Source organism: Taudactylus pleione, unplaced genomic scaffold (assembly GCF_031769625.1).
Source record: "Taudactylus pleione unplaced genomic scaffold, aTauple2 ptg000034l, whole genome shotgun sequence".
Lineage (NCBI taxonomy): Eukaryota > Metazoa > Chordata > Amphibia > Anura > Myobatrachidae > Taudactylus > Taudactylus pleione.
In genome coordinates this window covers 4845813-4866845 of record NW_028284436.1, presented here as the reverse complement: position 1 = coordinate 4866845, position 21033 = coordinate 4845813, and the positions used below count along the sequence as shown (strand labels likewise).

The 21033-nt window shown below is 45.0% G+C and overlaps 1 protein-coding gene across 1 annotated transcript; it reads left to right on the top strand.

Annotated features, from left to right (window-relative positions):
- Nucleotides 1–1173: 1173 nt before the first annotated feature.
- Nucleotides 1174–18851, top strand: CLRN3 (clarin 3). Its single transcript, XM_088452175.1, has 3 exons — nt 1174–1408; nt 12242–12424; nt 18577–18851. The coding sequence occupies exons 1-3, from the start codon at nt 1174–1176 to the stop codon at nt 18849–18851; spliced, it is 693 nt and encodes a 230-aa protein (XP_088308301.1).
- The last annotated feature ends 2182 nt before the right edge of the window (nt 18852–21033 follow it).

Sequence of the window (21033 nt, the reverse complement as noted above, 5' to 3'; positions counted from 1 at the left end):
ACAGAAAATGTATGGCACTCTCTTTTTGTTATTACACAAAGTATAAATATAAAACCTTTTAAAGCATACAACCCTCTCCAAAAAAAAAAGATAATTTATGGTCATTTAAGAAATCATTCACCTAAGCAGAAATGTCAGCAATAAACAGAAAAACGCATTTACTCCCCACCTTGAAATGTTAATTATCAACTCTAAAGTGTTGTGTATGTTAAGGATCAATCTGCAAACTATGGTATTGTAAATACACATCCACTAATTGCAGTGTAAGGTGGTTATTTCTCTATCACAATTCTCCAGTAAGAACTTGAAGAATAACACTTGCCGAATAATGGTAAATGTATTGGATGCAAATAGCTCTAGCGCAACCAAAGAGGCTGCCAGGGGTTCAAATACTTAGGGGACACAGGGTTCCCCTAAGTATTTGACGCTACTTGCTGAATAATGTAGCACAATATGTAAAGACAATATAAGATGTGGTAACAGTAGAATACCATTGACGATATCAGACACATTGCAGTAGAACAGTGGTACTCCCTGACAGCCCATTTGCGTTATTTGTAGCCTCAACATTTGCAAAGCAAAACAAATGTAATGAATATACTGTATTTGCTATTACATACAATGTTTAAGTGCCGCCATATATAAAATCAATAAATGTGCTATAAACAATATTTTTTTGATATTGATACAAGAATACACGATCAGAATGAATTGTACATATACATTTCTCACATATTGCAATTTAAGAATAATATAAAAGTGACAATCAAACTACAGGCAGAACATTGTGGTGCAAAAGGAGATTCATCATAAAGTTAAATATACTGACAGGTATAGGTGAGTGTAGTGTAAAGGAGCAGGAGTAATCGGATCAGTAAGAAACTATACTCTCAATGAGTGGGTTCCCCATTAACTGCGTATGTCGATTTCTCTTGGCTTTTTTACCTCTCTCTTTTCTCAGTATTGTCGCTACATAGCAACATAGTTCTAAAGATCATGGTCTAATTACTGGAACATTTATTACTACTGAGAGTGCAAAGTTCAATGGGAAAAAAAAATGCAAATATTAAATCCGGTTAACGTCTTCACTTGCTAACACCAGAAAAGATTTCCAGGGCTGGAGGCCAGTCTGCGAGGAGAGAGGAAAGAGAACACAGGGGGATAGATTATAAAATGCCATCGAGACAGAAGACTTTGCTGTTCTTCGCTGGTTTTGTATCAAGCGCTGGATCCTTCGCAATCATCTGCACTTCTCTAGGGACTCAAGCATGGGTTTCGAGTGAGGTTCGGTTCACTGGAGGGAATTATTCTGGAATTGCAGATGTCAAACTTGGACTCTTCCAAGTTACTCGCAAAAAGACTATCACTGAAGGAGTTGCGCTCAACACCCCAACCTCTGGTGGGCAAGGTAAAATTCAATCTTTTGCTCACAATATAGTAACGTAGGATGGAACATGTTTATAGATCCATTGGGTGCTGAACTGCAACTGTCATGTTGCTCCAACTGCCTCCGAGGTCACAGTTTTCTGCTGTTGTAAACCAATAGAGTATTATCTATTTATTAACCGTTAACTGTATACCGCACACATATTCCGCAGCGCTTTACAGAGAATATTTAGTCATTTCTTTCAATCCCTGCCCCAGTGGAGCTTACAATCTATATTCCCTACCACATGTACACATACACACAATATAGTCTTGATTTTGATCAGATGCCAATTAACCTACCAGTATGTTTTTGGATTGTGGGAGGAAACCGGATCAGCCGGAGGAAACCCACACAAACATGGTGAGAAAATACAAGCTCCACACAGATAGAGCCACGATGGGAATCGAACCTTAGACCTCAGTGGTGTGAGGCAACAAGCTAACCATTGTTCTGCCCACAGTGATAAAGATCATACTGAATAGCCATCAACATTGTTATTTTCCAAAAGTGATATAGACATATCTGAATTATTACTAGCTTTGATCACCATGTAAGGTGGAAAATATTGTATAATTGTTTTTTTTAAGGTTAGGTCCATTTTGCCATTGACATGGAAATCTGTTGAGCTTACAAGAAGTCATCTAGCAATGAGTCATCTTGTCTAGATAATTAAGTATAAACCAGTACATAATGAATTATTGTGTAAGGTCTTTTGGAAATACAAACTATTTTTTTTGTAACACTAAAAACACTTCAGAAACACTAAATTAACCTCTTGCTTTTCTAAAGCAGATTTTGTGTAACGCGATTGGTTTCTTTAATTCATCACACAAGTCAGTGTTATTACAAATTAACTTGAATATTACTAAATACATTTTGTATTGAAATAATTGTGTTAAGAACATTACCTCTACATCACCTGCTATGGAATTATCAGCTAAAGGGAGCAAGGCCGTGCCATGAGTAGGGTGGTGTTTTAGAAGCACTAGGGCACAGGTTCTCAAACTCGGTCCTCAGGACCCCAAACAGTGCATGTTTAGCCGGTCTCCTCACATAATAACTAGTGAAATAGTTAGCTGCACCTGTAGATCTTTTAAAATGTGTCAGTGAGTAATGAACACACCTGTGCACCTGCTGGGTGACTGTGTGGGGTCCTGAGGACCGAGTTTGAGAACCACTGCACTAGGGGGTATATTTACTAAAATGCGGGAGATGTTGCCGATAGCAACCAATCAGATTGTACAGTACTTATCATTTATCTAGAACCTTCTAGAAGATAACAGCTAGAATCTGATTGGTTGCTATGGGCAACACCTCCACTTACAGTATATAAACCCGCACTTTAGTAAATGTACCTCTTAGGCCTTTCTCCAATCCATTCCCCTGACAACATCCACAAAAATGAGAGCACACATCTATAGGGGAGGATTTTGCTGACAGTTAAGTGACTCTACGGGTCTATGTACTATGCCTTGGATGGAGATAAAGTGAAAGGAGGTAAAGTACCAGCCAATCAGCTCCTAACTGCCATGTTACAGGCTGTGTTTGAAAAATGACAGTTAGGAGCTGGTTGGTTGGTACTTTATTTCTGTCTACCTTATCTCCATCCAAGACTTAGTAAATAGACCCTACAGAATCAGTGTTCTTATACACGACAGTGTGTGATCATTATATTTTATATGGCGGCTCAAGTGGTCTTCAGCGCCTTACAAAGTACATAGGCAGAAACAGTATGAACAAAAAAATCTAAGCATGACAGAGTATTGCAGGATGTACACAATGCACATTTTTACACGGTTTGAGCGATTATTTGCCATAGCGCATGAGTGTAAGCCACACTGCGCATATGCATTGATTGTAATGCGATTACGCTTGCGCAAAGAATTTATTCGCAAAGTGAATGACAGGTAGTCAGCGTTTGGTGGTGGTAACAGTTAGGTTAGGTTAATGCAGGCATGTCTGACCATTTAAACGCCTTTTTTATGGGCGTGCATAAATTAGCCATTGAGATCGCCTTTGCAGCATGAGATCCCTTTGCGCGTCAAGAGAGCTGCAGTGTTTGCAGCTGGTCAGATCTGCCTTACATGCTGCATGGCTGCCCGGTCTACATCGCTGGTGCACATCGTCGGACGGATATGACAGACCCTCCAACATGACCTCTTCCATCAGGTACAAAATGCTCCGGTCCCGGACTTCCCACTTAATTTATGATTGCTGGCACCTGTGTTTAAACACAATTCTCAGCAATTAACTAGTTTAACACAGGTGGCTGCAATCATAAATTAAGTGGGAAGTCCAGGAGCAGAGCATCTTGTACCTGATGGAAGGGGTCATGTTGGAGGGTCTGACATGAGAAGGCAGCAGTGGGCATCCTTATGCTCGGCTGTGCTTTGGAAGGCATTAGCATATTTTAGCAACTGTGATCCGTGAGAGAATGCAGTTGCGTTTGCATTAGTGTACATCTCTGTATCAGGCCCGTAATACCCAAGTACAAAGCAGGGGGGCAGAGCCCAAGGGATTGGAGACAATGGGGTAGATGTATGATAGGGGCACTTAACGTGCCGATATAACGCTTCCTGCTTCGCCTCTTTACCGAGGCGAAGCAGGAAGCACTACAGATGAGATGTAAGAACATCTCATCGCCCGGAGAGGGGGAGCGTTAACTCCCCCCTCCGGCACTACCCGCTAGAGACAGCAGCGCATCAGCCTAGTGCTGATGCCCTGTTTCTCAGTCCCGGCCGGCTCCACTGAGCATGCGCGGGATCTCGCAAGTATCGCGAGATCCCCTCGCGCAGCCTGGAGTCGGCAGCTGCGCAGCAGGGACAGCACTGTCCCTGCTGTGGGGACGGGCTAGCGCCAGGCTGTAGCTGTCGATAACGACAGCTACAGCCAGCCGGTCAGACGATCTGACCGTTCGTACATAGCCCAGGCTATTGGCGCTGCTATCTTGTAGATAGCAGCGCCAATAATGACAGGGTCGCATAGCGCCTCTGTCATTTACCACCCAGACCCCCGATCATACATCGGGGAGAAGCGGTATCAGCGCACATAACGTGCGCTGATACCGTTTCTGGGCTTCATACATCTTCCAAAATGGAATAAGCGAGGGAAGGAAAAGCACATAAGGGAAGAGGGCCCTGCTTGTGAGAGCTTACAGTCTCACATACAGTAACAAGCTCCACTGTTCTTGGCTTCGTGCTCTGAGTGCTTAAATTAAAAGGGGAGACATTGTCATAGCAGACAGGTAAAAATAAATAATCATTAGACAAAACAGGCAACAACAAATGTCGTAATGCAACAGAAATATTACGTGTTATGGCAAAATTGAAGGAGGGGCAAGCATGGCGTTCCCTTAGCTTAATAACAAACTAGACTTCTGGTCTGGTTCCCACTAATACATTTTGAAAATAAGATGTGTACTTATTCTGCGCTACCTATCTCCACATGTAAACCAATAAATGAATGGAAATGGGGTAACAGTACTTGGTAAAGTCCAACCAAAGTCCTTCTTTGCAGGTGGGTCCACCTTGTTACAGGATGTTCCACTGGTGTTATAGGTCCTTGTTTCTGAAAAAACAATTGTACCTCCCAAGCAATGGGCAAATACAAGAACAGAAAGAAAAAAATAGTGCAAAGCCTTAAGATTAAAGGTATGTTTAATAAACAATTGCACTTACAAGATATAGGAATAAAAACAGCATATAACAGGTCTCATGTGGCTGAGCGGAGCTGCTTGCAGTGTCCTCCTTAGATCACCCAGATGGAAATCAAGCTGGTATTGAAAATACAGGTCCAGACTGTGTCTCCCCAATAAACAGTGGTGATGGACAGCGATGATCACAAAAGCCACAAAGCACATAAAGCCAAGCTTAACGCGTTTCTGATCCTATTGGGTCCTTCATCAGAAGCATGGCTATGAAAGAAATTCAGTTCCCTTAAATACCCTCTTAATTAGTCATAAAGTGCACTCACCTGAAGCCTGATGTCCCGCCAGATGCTGCTGCCGTCGCAGCGTGACTGACGTCATCCAGGTGCTGCGCGTCATGCGAACCGCAAGTGTGCGGTCCAGGCTTTGTTTTCACATGCCTGTTGTTCTGTTAAATTCAGCTACAGAATGTGTGCGCTATATAAATACCTGGTAATAAATAAATAAATAAATTATCTATTATGCGGTCAAACACCCGAAAATAAACTTTTCGGATGTTTGACCGCATTTCTCATATGCACCAGGCTTCGGAAAGCAAAGCTTTCCACAGCTTGGAGCCGGTGGGCAACGCCATCTTTAGATGGCATTGCCCAATTAAAACCTATGGGCTTCTCTTCGCAAAGTTCACTGAGAGATCCAATCGGATCCCTCCCAGTTTTCCCCCGCGACATGCACTTCTGTCTACGCATGCTCTTATCGGGAACTGTCCTTTGTGATTTTCTTCATGCATACTGGTGGGATGCATTCTGCATGCAATGAACGGTGGGATGCATCGCATAAAAAATGCGATGCTTGATGCATAGCTGTACTCATTACTGACTGACTCATTTTAAAGGATCCACCTGTGGTATTACAGTAATTATTTCACTTGTGATTCTATGTGGAGGACCTGGAAAACATGTACTGTTAGGATGCCCTGAGGACTGGAGTCGGGAAACTGATATCCACTGTGACAAAAGGACCTCACTCTCATTGGTTTCCCTGCTATAATGGGATCTTCCCCAGCCTGTCTTACCTGAGGAGGGGATATCAGCAAGGGGACCACACAGTCCTGAGTCTAGCCATTTAATAGAATGCTGCTGTATAACACAGAGCTAGTTCAAGGTTTTCAAGGAGAGGGGGTACACTGCAAACATTCTTCATTATTCAGTATTTTTTTTTTTTATAGGACTGGGGAAGCAGGAACTTTTCTAGTGACTACCTACTTCCCCTACTGTCTTGGTCTTGGACTGCCAGACCGAGATAGCCAAGAGTAGCCCATAAAACTGCAGCATATAGAGCTCCCATCCGTTTGAAAGGAGACGTGGTTCATCAGATGCTTTATATATAAAAAGGTTTGCACGCTTCTGCTTATTACAGCCGTTTACCAATATAATATACCATCTGTCTAAGGATTTATCTTATCCTGTGTGGCTACATTCATGCAGGAACATTATACCAATGGGTCATGCCTATGCTATTTCCATAGGATTTCATTCCAATTGATACGGTACTGTATATAATATAATATATATTTCACACTTTGGAGTGATTGTTCTCTAACTGATTGGAACTTTGTATAGCTACACTGAACAACCGAAACAAAGTACTTCAATTATATTGTTGCTGGTAAAGTAACTACTTTTGATGCTCTGTTTTTGTATGACTAGTAAAGGTTTTTTTTTACTGAGAAGCTGCCATTTTTATTGTTCATGTCTATATTATGTATTTTATTGGCTATGAATAAATTTTATTTTAAGGGCTGAAAAACTTGATTTTGTTACCCCGATAGGACACGGCAGCACAGTTTTTTTCTGTTTACAAAAAAGAATGATCCCGATACTTAAAGCATGCTGAAACCTTTGTTTCCGCATGTGTTATGGGCCCATTAAGGATGATAAATAAGCCCCAAATGGGTATGATCCTGGTTTAGTAGCTGTAAAGAGATTTTCCCACTGCAAACCTGATTTTACACATCAGAGATCAGGTGTTGGTAACCCTATACAGGGGGGGGGGGGGTATTTGTGTTTGTGTGTGTGTGTGTGTGTGTACTTAGGATATACTTTTGTTCACTGTCTATGTAGTGATCTACCACCCTCCAATTTGGTGATGATTCACCTGAAACCCATAATATGCCATACACCTGAACAATTCCCAATTAATGTATACCCATACACCTCGTCAATACACAGTTACTGTAATTGCAATGATTAGCAGACGACAGCTGCTTGATGACAAAGGGGAATTCCACATTCGGGAACAGTGTAGATAGACAGGATGGAAGGTTCTGGGTCAGGAAAAGTGAACCTAATATACACAAGACATAGACACTAACAAAACAGAAGGTAAATGGCTACTTATCAAAACCAGAATACAATACACAGTTTATGCACACCAGTCTACGGGTACATCGCAATCTGACCCTTGATCACATCTGCCTTGTAATTTGCAAGGTAATTAGCATTTTGCTTTGTAACCCCTCATTGGCAGAGTTGTTGGTTGTGACAACCCTTTCCCTGTGTCTGCCAATCTGGATCTCTTATTTATTTGCAACCTCTAGGTTAAACCCTTGTCCTGTGCTATGAGCAGCACAACCTTGGCCCATATCCTGCTGATTGTTTATAACTTTGAGTCATCCTAGTCTGATCATTGTCTGTTTGGCTTTGCCATGTTTCACAGTTCCCGTTTTCTCTTATCTGACATCTGGACTGTGTGACCGTACATTGCATTATTCATATCCGGGTCTTGTCGGTCGTCAATCATTGCAGTAAAATCTGGACTGCTTTACCACTGCACATATACCAGTTATTGTTTCCTTCCTTCCCTCTATTTCAGATTGGTTTATGCACTAAAATTCCTGGTCTAACACAGAGGTTCTCAAACTCGATCCTCAGGACCCCCACACAGTTCACATTTTGCAGGTCACCCAGCAGGTGCACAGGTGTAATCATTACTCAATGACACATTTTAAAAGGTCCACAGGTGGAGCTAATTATTTTACTTGATACAGTGTGGAGACATGGAAAACATGCTCTGTTTGGGGTCCTGAGGACCGAGTTTGAGAACCTGTGGTCTAACATAATATTGCCTGTTCCTTTCCGTGGGAACCATGATACACTATCGGGGTCCATTTATCATATTAAATGTGATCTTGGCGCGATATTGCAGAATGTAATCATACCCAGGGGCGCCGAGAGGGGAGAGGAGCAGGTACTAATTACCCGGGACCGCTCCCCCTCCCTCTTACATCACAGCAGCCCAGCCCACACTGCTGTGAGCTGGGCTGCACTGGGAGACTGCTGTGGCTGCTAAAGCAGCAGCCAGAGCAGTCTACTATGCCTATGGGGGGGAGCGATCACACCCCCCATTGGCTGTGTACCGGGCTTCGCGGCGCTGCAAAAATGATTTTTTTTCTTTTTGTTTTCTAATGGGGCGTGGCTACTCCTCCTGCAATTAGGTCACACACCCCTGTCACCTGGGCCCGGCGCGGCTCTCGGCGGCCCTAATCATACCGCCCGGATGTCTTAAAGAGCACCCGCAGGGGCAGGAGCTCTGAAAGTTGCCTGACCCTGCGATGTGCTGGGAGTGAAGTGGCTGTGTCAGCGATCTCTTCACTCCTGATTCCGGCTAGTCTTACGACATGTAGCTTATAGGCTGCAGCGGCACAACGCCATCTATAATAAAGAGGGCTCTGACGCAGGAGTGAAGAGACGGCTGACGCACAGGCAGGGTTTGCTTGAGTGCACACCCTGCACCCAAACATCATACTTGCCTCTCACCAGGAAAATGGCATGGCCACCATTCTACTGAGAATCTGCGCATATACACTAGAGAAACCAATGGGAACATCTGGTGCTATGCATCTGGAGACCCGCACATGCGTAATAGATGGCGGGGCGGGGGGGGGGGCACAGAGACTGCACAGAGGCCTCCTCCCCTATTTAGTTGCCCCTGGGGTTAGTTATGAACACTGATCATTTGTTCCTTAGCCAGGTACGTAACTCGCAGTGGTGCAGTTGGGGCATTGCACCAGGGCCAGCAGCCGGTGGCATTATGTGCTGCCTCTGTTTACTGCTGTATTGCTGACGGGAACTAGGATCCGGTGCAGACTGCCAGAAGCGCGACCTCCGATATGCACAGCTTCCTGACACGTATATCCAGCTTCGTCCGGCATATTGGACATACCCCTAAATTATGGAGAGCCCCATGAGACTCTAATTAACACTGTGCCACCACCGCAGTCTATATCTATAATCCTGCTGCCATCACTGGTAATATACTGCGTACAGTGAGTGCAACATGTGGCACACCACAACGCCCAGCAATCCTACAAACATTCCAGGCTGAAACTGGACAATCCAGATACCCTGTTGTAACAGGGTCGGGGAACTGGTACCATCTCCTGGGGTAGATGGCTATGCGCAGCAGCTGAGAAACCACACAAAGTCCTTTGGTCCTGGTGCAATTGGCCTCAGACAATTTTATTATGCAGCAAAACAAAAATAAACAGAAACAAACACTTTGCCGTCTGGCACTAACTAAACACAAAAGTGATCCTTGGGCCTGATTCAGAGCCGGACGCTCTGACCAGAGCGCTCGCTCTGAATCAGTGCCCTCCTCCATGAATATGGAGCGGCCTCCTGGCCGCTCGCATAGCGTGGGTGACCACCCACAGCATATGCGAGCGTCCATGATGATGGTCGCGATGGTCTTGACCATCGCGACCATCGGGCTTGCGACGGAGACCCTGCGGTAGGGTCTCGCTGCCGCAAGCCCTGGAGTGATTTTGGCTCTATCAGAGCCAAAATCACTCCCACTGATATCACTAGTGATGTCAGTGGGACCGGCTGCAGACGGTAGGCGTTCCCATGGGAACGCCTCCGTCTGGCAGGCACGCCCCTGGCATGCCCACCAAAGGGGGTGTGCTGTCAATCAACATCGACAGCACGCCCCCTTTGGTGCGAGACCCGGAGCGATGGAGAGCCCGTCGCTCTCCAGGTCTCGCACATGCGCACGACAGAGCTCCCTCCATCGTGCGCATGCGCAGTGGGGGAACATCGACCTGCTTGCAAGCATCCTTTGCTCGCGAGAGGGTCTGAATGACCCCCCTAGCTCACTAATAAAACAAGGTACAAGAAGTTTTAAAAAGACGTAGTTTACCTGGTCTCAGTGACCTGTTTCTCTCAGAGAGACACAAAAAGACTCTCCTTTCCTCAGGCAGTGTCTCTCTATACTGATCAGCCTGACAGCCTTAAAACACAGCCACACAGCTGAAAGCCCTAATTAGCCTCCTGCGAAGCTAACAGCCCAAAAAGCTCCTAACACAAACATCTTCCTTTGAGGTTTCAAAACACATAAGTCAGGAATATAGGGCAAATATACCTGCCTTCCACTATGATGCCAGTGACCTTGTCACCCTGCATTAACTCTGCACTTACCTGCTCCTGTTTCTCCCTGTTTAATAAACCTTCACCTAGTTAAGTCAACTGCCGTATGGACTAACCTCCATTGCACACCACTGCCACCTACCATTGTAATGTCTGCCAATATTGCTGGTCTCGCCACCGGCTATATAATGTCATCTCGTGACTGTCCCTGGTGTGAAAACCCAGGGAGGAGAGGAGGAGCCGCCCTTCCCCTGCCTGCCAGTCACTGCAAGCAACCCAGCCACGTACTGCAGTTCTGGCATGGTTCCAGTGGTTACTGGTAATTAAAGCCTCTTTACTAAAGAGTAGAGTATGTTTTATTTAGTCAGGGGGTATATGGCAGTGCAGTACATATAGAGGGCAGGTATATGGTATACAGCCAGGGGTTACCATCATATCTGTCCTGCTTTGGGCATAATTCACAGGAAAATGTCAGCATATGACATGTGGATAGCCCAGCATACAGTGTATGAAGACAAAGGTCTCATGAATGACTATATTGATAAGATGATGTCTTTATCTCAGCAGCTAACATCTGTAGGAGTCCAAGTAATTGACAAGGAAGTTGCAATAGCGATGCTACAGAACCTAACAACTAAATTCGATTTCCTAGTAGTAGCTGTAGAATCCAACACGGCTAAGCTATCAACATAGATGCATGTACGCAGAGTGGGAGAGAGGCTAGGGGCAGCCCACCATCTCCAGGACTGCTGGGCACTTCCACTGAGTGATGAAAATGGAAGCGTGCATAAACACAATTTACATATATGTTTCCTAATGAGCTGTGGCCATTTTAACTGCATACGGAATCGCAGTTGCAGGCAGAGGCACGCCCAGAAAATGTTTGCGACATTCCTGCATTGCTGCCCACACAACAGTCCCTGCATGTCAATCACTTTGCGAATAAATCCTCACTGCAAGCGATATCAGACATATGCGCAGACCACCAATAATCGCTCATCTGCGTAAACATCAGCACTGCATCCATCTCTGAATCAGGCCCTCAGTCGCACACAGATGTACTAATGCCGCCCGCCCCAGTGGACTGTAATGTAGTTTTGTGGCTTCTAGTTTTTTTAATTATGCGATTAGGATGCACATTTTGACCAAAATAGATGCAGAGCGCGGATGAGTCGCACAAGAGCCAAAGTGTTTAAGAACAAATCTGTATGCAAAATTTAAATCAAGCATATCTGGACATTTCTGAAGGGTTAAAACCAAGATATAAGATAAAATCAGTGTACAATGTCTGCTGTAGTGCTGGTCCCACCAGAGTGGGCAAAATCCTTCAATATGGAGCATATTGTAGTTGTCCCCGAGAGGAAGTCAAATTGGCCATTGATGTTATGGAGAAATGTGTTGGTGATTTAACTGTTTCTAATGTCCTGGTGCTGAATTGATTATATCTGCTGGATTTCTTATACTTAAAAAATTATAATTGCAAAAGAAACCAAAGCCTACAGAAAAAGACATTACACATTATAGACATGTACTTTACTTACTCCCAGGTACAACTGCTGTATTACATGCAGTGGAAGCTCCAGAGGTGAGTCCCAGTCAACGATGTTTGGAAGGGCAGTTGGTGTGACTCCCCTGTTTGAATTTTGGACTGCACTGCAGCCTCACCTCTGCAGCCACTGCTGATCACATGTATCGTTTACCTGCCACTTAAGTTACTTACTATCTTTATTTAAAATTCAGTTTTACAGATATTAAAGGAAACAAGCAGCGTTAAAGTTACCCACGTCATAATCATATTGTGCCTGGTCGTCAGTCTGCTATCTGCTTTACTGGGTTCAGGGATTACTTGCTTTAACAGTGTGAGCAATCCATATCTGACTTTCCTGGGCCCTCTTGGAGTTTATGTATGGTCTGCAATAAACGGTAAGTAAACGAGATTTACGGACATTTACAGTATGACTGCCAGACTCACAAACACACATACACGCGCGCGCATGCTACCAGCTCTCAGCATGTCACATAAAGGAAGAGGGGGGCTTAGGAGGGGGAGGATTCTACAGTGCATAGAACAGACTGAGTAGAGCGGGTGTGCCAAAGCCTACACTATATCACGTGTCATGTGACTGTGGTTGCCACGTGACACTCTGTAGTCACATGATACAGTGGAAACCCTCTAGAACAGGGGTCAGGGAACTTTTTTACCTTTTACCCCAAAATATATTTAGATACACCGACGTTACCCCCTTGATTTGAAAGGAAGGAAATCATATAGTAGTGCCCCCATGTAATGCCCCATAGTTATGCCCCTGTAGTAGTGCCCCCATATAATGCCCCTGTAGTAGTGCCCCCATAGTTATGCCCCTGTAGTAGTGCCCCATATAATGTCCCTGTAGTAGTGCCGCTGTAGTATTGCCCCCATATAATGCCCCTATAGTAGTGCCCCCATATAATGCCCCTGTAGTAGTGCCCCCATAGTTATGCCCCTGTAGTAGTGCCCCCATATAATGCCCCTGTAGTAGTGCACCCATATAGTGCCCCTGTAGTAGTGCCTCCATATCATGCCCTTGTAGTAGTGCCCCCATATCATGCCCCTGTAGTGCCGCTTGTACAAAAAAAACCCCAAAAAACACTTACCTTAATCCCCGCTCCTTCCTCCGCCGCTGTCCTGTCCACCCGGCTGCTCCTCGGAACTATGGGAGAGATGTCATGATGTCTCTCCCATAGTGCGCATGGAGAGAGGCGGAAGCTGGAGTTCAGAAGAGCCTCCCTGCGGCACAGCCGGGCACGCATATGAATCATTCTATATTCTAGAATGATTCATATGCATGCCCGGCTGCACGTCCATTACCCCCAGGAATTTCTTTTTTTACCCCATGTTGGGTAATTTACCCCTGTTCCCTGACTACTGCTCTAGAGTTATAAATCATTAATAGCTGACTGAAGAAACAAACCAAGGGAAAATGATAATTACCCGGATCCTCATTATAGTTCGCCACAGTGATTACACTTCTCATTTTTCATGGGATTTCTGCTTTGACAAAATGTACAGAGCAAAATTCTATTGTATTTGAGCCAATGAAGAAAGCCTTCAATAAATAAATGGGCATGCTAGCACAGGAAGCAAATCGTTAATAATTAGTAACAGATAAAAGGAGATACTTGGCTGACATTAGAAGAGATTTCCCTAAAGGCAATTTTGTTTCCATGGGTTGATGTCTGGGCATGAACACATCTTCCAGGTCTAGAAGTACATTGAGGGGAGGTCTTGATTTACTAAAGGTCAATCAGTAAAACAAACAGAATGCCCTTTAGTGCTTAATAGAATCTCACACTGTGTAATTTATATTTAATACTGTGCTAGATTAATAGTATATGTTTCATTGGATGTTAGACATGTACACTTCAGGCAAATATATAAGTGTAAAAAAATCATCTTATATTCCCAGTTGCTTACCTATTTTATTTACTGGTTCAATATATTGAGGACAATCTCCACATGCCTTCCAATCACAGTTGTACGGAGGATGACCTAATGTTACAAGGAATTGGCCACAGTCAGCCTCATATACTGCATGTTATTACTATTATCTTTTATTTGAAATATTCCGCAAATGGTCGTCAACACTGTACATGGGGAATGAATGGAGATCACATTTAAAGTATTAAACAATGCACAGACAACAATGAATAATACCTAATTATCTATACTAATATAATAAGAAAGCTGTGTCTGCTGTTTGTTCCAAGTTGGCGCAAAAACGACAAAAACGATTTTCATGAAAACTGCATCATTGTGTAGTGGAAACTCCTAGAAAATAACCTGCACTTTGTTTTATCTCGATCTGTCAAGTTAAAGCTGAGCAATAACAAATGTATTGACCTCATCAATGCAAGAGATAGGTGTGACACCATGTGGGCAGCCGGTAAGGGGTGGGGGGAGAGGTGCTTTGTGCCAACGTTCACTTGAATAGGATAGGCTACATAGCAGTCATTGGACAGGATGCACAGTGACATGGGTGTGAGTGGTGGGTGGATGCGCTGCTGCCAGTCTGTATAGTGCTGCTAGTCATGTGGGCCACTCCTGCGACAGGGCCCCTGTGCAAAGCAATACAACTAGAACACCTCAAATGAAAACAAGGTTGGCAGAAGCTATTTCAAAAATTAAGCAATGAACAACATTTGCAAAGTATAAAGAGTGACTAACAAAATAGTGAGCATCAGTGATAAGCAGCACTTGTTGTTAGGCCAGTGCTCATGGGATAGAGAAACAGTGCAGCAGGGGAACTGTGATAAGAAGAGAAACACAAGGGAAGAGGGACCTGCTCATTGGAGCTTACATATCCAGGTTTTAAGGATAGCTATACTTGAGCACAGGATTTAATTAGTGCCCTCAGTTATTTTGATTTAACATCTGTGCTCAACCATGGATATCCTCAAATCATGGACTGTTAGTGTGCCTTGAGGACCAAGGTTGGGAAATATTGTCTTAGAGGGAAGGGACGGAAACAAATATGGTGGCACGGCAAGGGGAGTGGTGATGATAGCAAAGGCAGGGGAGTTAGGAAGGCAGATGGACTTGAATGAAGAAGTGAGTTTTGAGGGCATGTTTGGAACCTTGGAGACTAGTGGCTGATCCTATAGGATATGTGAGTGTGTTCCACAGGTCAGGAACAGCACAGACAACATTCTGAAGGTGGGAATGCAAACAGGTAATCAATCTTGTAGCGATTAAGGGGTCATGGGCAGAGCGGAGGAGGTGGGAAGGTGAAAAAAAGGTTTGTAGGTCAGGGTGAGTAGATTCAACATGCTTCTGTAGGAGACAAGGATCCAGTGTAATGATAGGCAGAGAGGGTCAGCTTAAGTTCAACTGACATAGAGGAAAATAAAGCATGTAGGACAGACTAGAGAGGTACAATGTGGCACTTTTTACAGTAGTTTAGACGAAAGATAATGAACAAGGGAATGAGACTGTTGGTTGCTTCTAAAGTGAGGAAGGGCCAGATCCTGGAGATGTTGTGGAGGAGGAATAATCAGGAATTGCTGAGGGACTCAATATGGGGAGTGAAGGAGAGGGAAGAGTTGAGCTTGACTCCCAGGCAGCAGACTTGATAGACAGAGGAATGTGTATTGCCTTCATGTGATTACTTACCTATACATTGAAAATTGGAGGTGCGATTCTTAGAGTTATGTGAATGCAGAGCATGCCTCTCAACATTCCCAATCCTAAAAGTTCACACCAAGACTGTTGTGTGACTGTACACCCGATTCCACAGGGAAGGTTCAAGGGTCAAGTGTGATGAGAGTGCATTGACTCAAGTCACGTCATCATAGCCTTGCCTCTAGCAGTTAGGTGAGCAGCTGGATGTGGAGCTATGATGATGCTATTTGCAACAAAACACGTCATCAAGGCCCCACCCAACACATACTTCTCAGGAAAGGACCCGGGACTGTGGCCTACTCACCCAATAGTCAGAAATTACTTCCTTAAATTTGGGAGTCTCCCTGACATTCTGTGATAGTAGGCAAATATTAGGTGCTCCCAGGTCTGAGAGATGAAGTTGATATGTGGGGGCAGCCATTTTGTAAGCTGGAACAATATTCATGAGCATGTCGCCAGTAATCATTAAACCCGTAACCAGTGTCATAACCATTATTTGTGAAGTACGACCACCGTTCACAGGAGTCAGTACATTCTCAGAGATGTCACTGGTACAGAGGTATGTCCTGGCATTCTTACACCCAGAAATGTCTTACTTTGTATATTTGATGTTTTATTCCCTCTTAGGGCGGTATTCAATTAGCCGCGAAAAGTCAGAAAGGTTTTGCCTGCCGCACTTTTCGCCTACATCGCATGTTATGGCCACGGAAACTTATCGGGGGCATCCCTGCTATTCACCGTATTCAGTTCCAAAGGATGCGAAAATGTGTCCCGGCGAAATTCAACTTTGCAGCCCAAAACCACAATTTTGCGCTTTTTTCACCACCTATTCATAGGCGAGACTTTTTCGCCTATTACATTGCATTGGCTTTTCGCAAACTATTTGTAATTGAATACGGCGAGAAGTTTCCACCTGGCGAAATTACATAATACGTGATACTTTTTCGCGAAAAACGGCTTTTCGCGTCTAATTGAATACGGCCCTTAATTTGACCTAGAGATCATTTTGGTCATCTTAGCTGAACTATCACAGGACCTCATTCAGAGTCGGTCATTGCGGCCGCTCGGTCGTACGCCACCGATGTTCGCTAAACTGCGCATGCGTAAAATTCGCAATGCGTGTGCGCAAACTAGCTATTACGATCAGAAATTGCTCTCTCCTTGAACACAGCCAGGTCGTTAGTTTGAGTGACAGGATGAGGCGTTTGTGGGTGGTAACAGGGGAAGGTGCTTGTGAATGGGGGAGTGGAGATCCGAACGCAAGCGTGCCTGGCTATGCAAACGGCGTTTTATGGGAGTGCATAATTAACTAAGTAGTGTCATGGCACATGTGACATGGGAGGTTTTTACACTGACTAGATCGTAGTGCTTAAGAGAGGGTATGGTCAACCTTAAGCTCTACGAACAGCTCCGATGGTTCCCGATGGTCTCGATTAATCCTTATATGCCCGGAGATGGCGTGTAATGCGAACGAGAAGGGGGTCGTATTTTTAGTCTTACGGCCACATCCTCCCCTCGCTCGTCCAGCTAACGATCCCATCTTAACAACGCAACTTGCGAGCGCTTCATTTGCATATCCGGCCCCTTTTACCTTACGACTGAGCAGCCACAACAACCGACTCTGAATGAGGTCCACAGTCCCCTCTGCCACAATCAGCTCTTCTCTTCCTAGAATACCAGGGGGCATTACCATTAGCATTTTATGACATTTTCCATCTAGGTTAAATTGATAGGATGTCTGTGGTTGGGAATCGGTATGATTTACTGCCGGCCGCATGGGTGAAAATCCCAATCGCTCACTTAGGTAAGTATCGCTAACGGTATGCAGTCGGGAAGCCGGCGGACCTAATCCCGACAGCCGGCTTCCCAACTGCTTAATCCCGGCGAGGGTTAAATGACAGTCATCTAAATCTAGGCGCCTGTCATTTTACCGATGCCGGGAGACCGGCGCCCGACATCCCAATTGAAGTGATGCCGGGCGCCGAGCGTGGACAGCTGCGGGGGGGGGGAGGGTTAGGTTTAGGGTTCCCGGGGGGATTTAGGGTTAGGCACCCCGCCGGGAGGTTACGGTTAGGCTAGGGGGAAGGAGGGTTGGGGATAGGCACCCCCGGGGGGGTCTCAGAGTTAGGCACCCCCCCGGTGGACTTAGGTTTAGGCGGCCGGGAAGGGGGGGTTAGGTTTAGGCACTTAGAGGGGGGATTAGGGTTAGGCACTGTGGGGAAGGTTAGGGTTAGGCACCCCTAAGGGAGGGTTAGGGGGTAGAATAGGTTAGTGAATACTTACCTGGGGACGATCGGGATTGTCATTCTTTTCGGGCTGCCGCTGTCGGGATTTGAACCGCAGGGCAGGGGTCCGGCGGTAAATCATACCGATTACTCACTAACCTACCCCCACCCCTAAGCCTCCCTTAGGGGTGCCTAACCCTAACCTCGTCCCCAAGTGACTAACCCCCCTCTAAGTGCCTAAACCTAACCCCCCCTTCCCCGCAGCCTAACCCTAAGTCTCCCAGAGGGTGCCTAACCTTAACCTGCCCCCGGGGGTGCCTAACCCTAACGCCCCCTTCCCCTAGCCTAACCCTCCCCCCTCCCCCGCAGCTGTCTGCACCTGGCACTCGGTTTACCTTCAATCGGTATGCCGGTGTCGGGCTCCCGGCGTAGGTCTAATGACAGGCGTCAGGATTTCGACGCCTGTCATTTGTACCTTGTCGGGATTAGACAATCGAGAAGCCGGCGGTCGGGATTTCGTCTGTTGGCTTCCTGACTACTTCCCCTAGGAACACTGTCTTGATGGGACCAGGGAACATGACCCTGTTCACCCTTCATTAAGGCAGTTTAATAGAAAATAGGATGTTATGCAAATTGTTATTAGTTACCTTACCACTTGATTTAATAATTGATTAATCCATTGATTCTTCCAGGGGTCTTTGTCCTTCTTGCCATGATCCTGTGTGCTATTAATATGGAGGCAAACAAAATGCAGAAGGAACTGGCAATCGCCATGGACACATCGTTCGACGTGTTTGGGACTAGTCGGAACACTTACGGGTATTCATACTGGATTCTACTCCTCAGTATATTTCTAAACGCTGCCACGATAGCAGTCATTTACTACTATCAACATGCAAGGTACAGTGAGCAGAAACAACAAGAGAGACCTATGGAAACCGCAAGCCGGGATGTTATCTTATTCTGAGACTCCACGTAGAGGAAGTGACTTATTATTTAATTGCTTTTAATGTGTGTATCACCAGCCGCGGCTCACAATAAAGTAGCAGGGACTTCTGGAGAGGATTGCATTAGCAAATGAAACCACTGCTCTGGCGCTTGTTTACAGCTGTAATATTCCATAATTATTAATTATTAGATGGTTTAGATTGTAGAGACGCCATAAATGCTGCACTCTCTCTATACAATACATTTTATTCCCCCATGTTGCACCCATGGTGTGATGGCACATACTAGGGGGCACCAATATGCACCATAGTGCAGCAATCCTTATACTGGGTACACACTTGTCTATATATCGTTAGATCGATCAATGAACGATATATCGCCAGTGTATCAGGGGTGTGCACACCCGATATGTCTGTGAACAACGTCTTTCACAGACCTATCAGCACAGCCGATGTCGTTATACAACGTCCTGCAGCACAGCCGATGTCGTTATATCTGAAAGATATCGGTGCGTCTGGCTGTGTATATGGGGCGACCCATCACCCACATGTACACTGGCTGCAGGGACTCTGACACTGACATCACAACTGAGCGGGCAAATTTAAATGCCTGCCAAATTGTGATGTAAGGCCAGACATTTAGAGAGGCCAATTGGTTAGGGTGTATAGCTTATGAATCGGCCGCTCAGACGGTGAATCGGTCTGCTAACCGATTTGTCGTTATAGTGTGTACCTAGCATAAGTCCAGATTATGTTATCCATTGTTCCAATATTTCCTTGTTTTTACTATGTTTTGGTAAATATTTGCTTTTCATGCTAAAAGCTAAGTAGCACTGTTCTACCATAAATGTCCTACTTTCAGATGATTAAATAATGACATGTAGGAGTCTACATGAAATATTACACAATGCCTTTTAAAATTGTAATGTGGACAGATTGCTGCATTGTCTCAGTGATGTCACTGGTTCCTGGTGAAGTGATAGGTTGGATTTCTGTGTTGTGTGTGGTTGTCTGATAAAGTGATAGGCTATGTTCTCATGATGTCACTGCTTCCTGGTGAAGTGATAGGCCATGTTCTCAGTGATGTCACTGGTTCCTGATGAAGTGATAAGCTATGTTCTCAGTGATGTCACTGGTTCCTGGTGAAGGAAAAGGCTATGTTCTCAGTGATGTCACTGGTTCCTGGTGAAGGAAAAGGCTATGTTCTCAGTGATGTCACTGGTTCCTGGTGAAGGAAAAGGCTATGGGACTGATTCAGAGGTGGACGCAGTTACATTCACAACTGAGATTTTTGATGCAGTGGGCTTGCGAAAATATGCTAATGACATAGCTGATGTCTTGTGCACAGAGACGTTTCACATCTGCCGCTTGCATACAAAAGATGAAACATTGGGTGCATTGGTCGCACATCGAACATCTAAGCAACTCAAAACTGTCTGGAAATTCCATCTCACCTAAAATTCTTGGGCCTTTCAAGCGGTGTGCGAATTTGCAGAGGCTCACTAGGGCACGCCAATGAAACGGTCCCCCCCCATTACCTCCTCCAAACGTTGACTACCTGCCACTCGCTTTGCGAATAAATCATCACTGCATCCACCGTTGCTAATCTATCGCTGTGCGTGCGCAGTGTGGATTTGACGTGTGTGCAGCAGCAAGAAATCGCTCCACTACGTCTGACGTTGGCATTGCGTACACCTCTGAAACAGGCACTGTGTTCTGAGTGATGTCACTGGTTCTTGGTGAAGTGACAAGACACATTCTCAGTGAGGTCCCTGCTTCCTAGTGAGTTGAGTATTTTTAATGATGTCACTGTTTCTTGGTGAGTTGATAGGCTGTATTGACAGTAAGTTCATAGGCTTCAACCTCATGAATACTGGTTCAACAAAAAAAAGCCTGTCACCGCTATGTACAGGTGATTGAACTATTGCATGGAAAGGAGAAAGAGGGGTAGAGAGATTAAGTAGGTAATCTGTAAGATTAAAAACTGACATGGCTATTGTTGCATTGGCTACCAGAAAGGGTTTGCGGACGGTATTGCCCCAAATGGTTGTGGTTTGCCCAGACTAGGATTAATATGGGTAGGGCTGGGTCAAAGTCTAATTTGTTGATGGGCTGGCTGGTATGCTGTTTCTCCGGGAAGAAGTATTACTTTTAGACTAATTACTTTTATGTTTTAAGGGCACCTATCATGCAGTCTTCCAT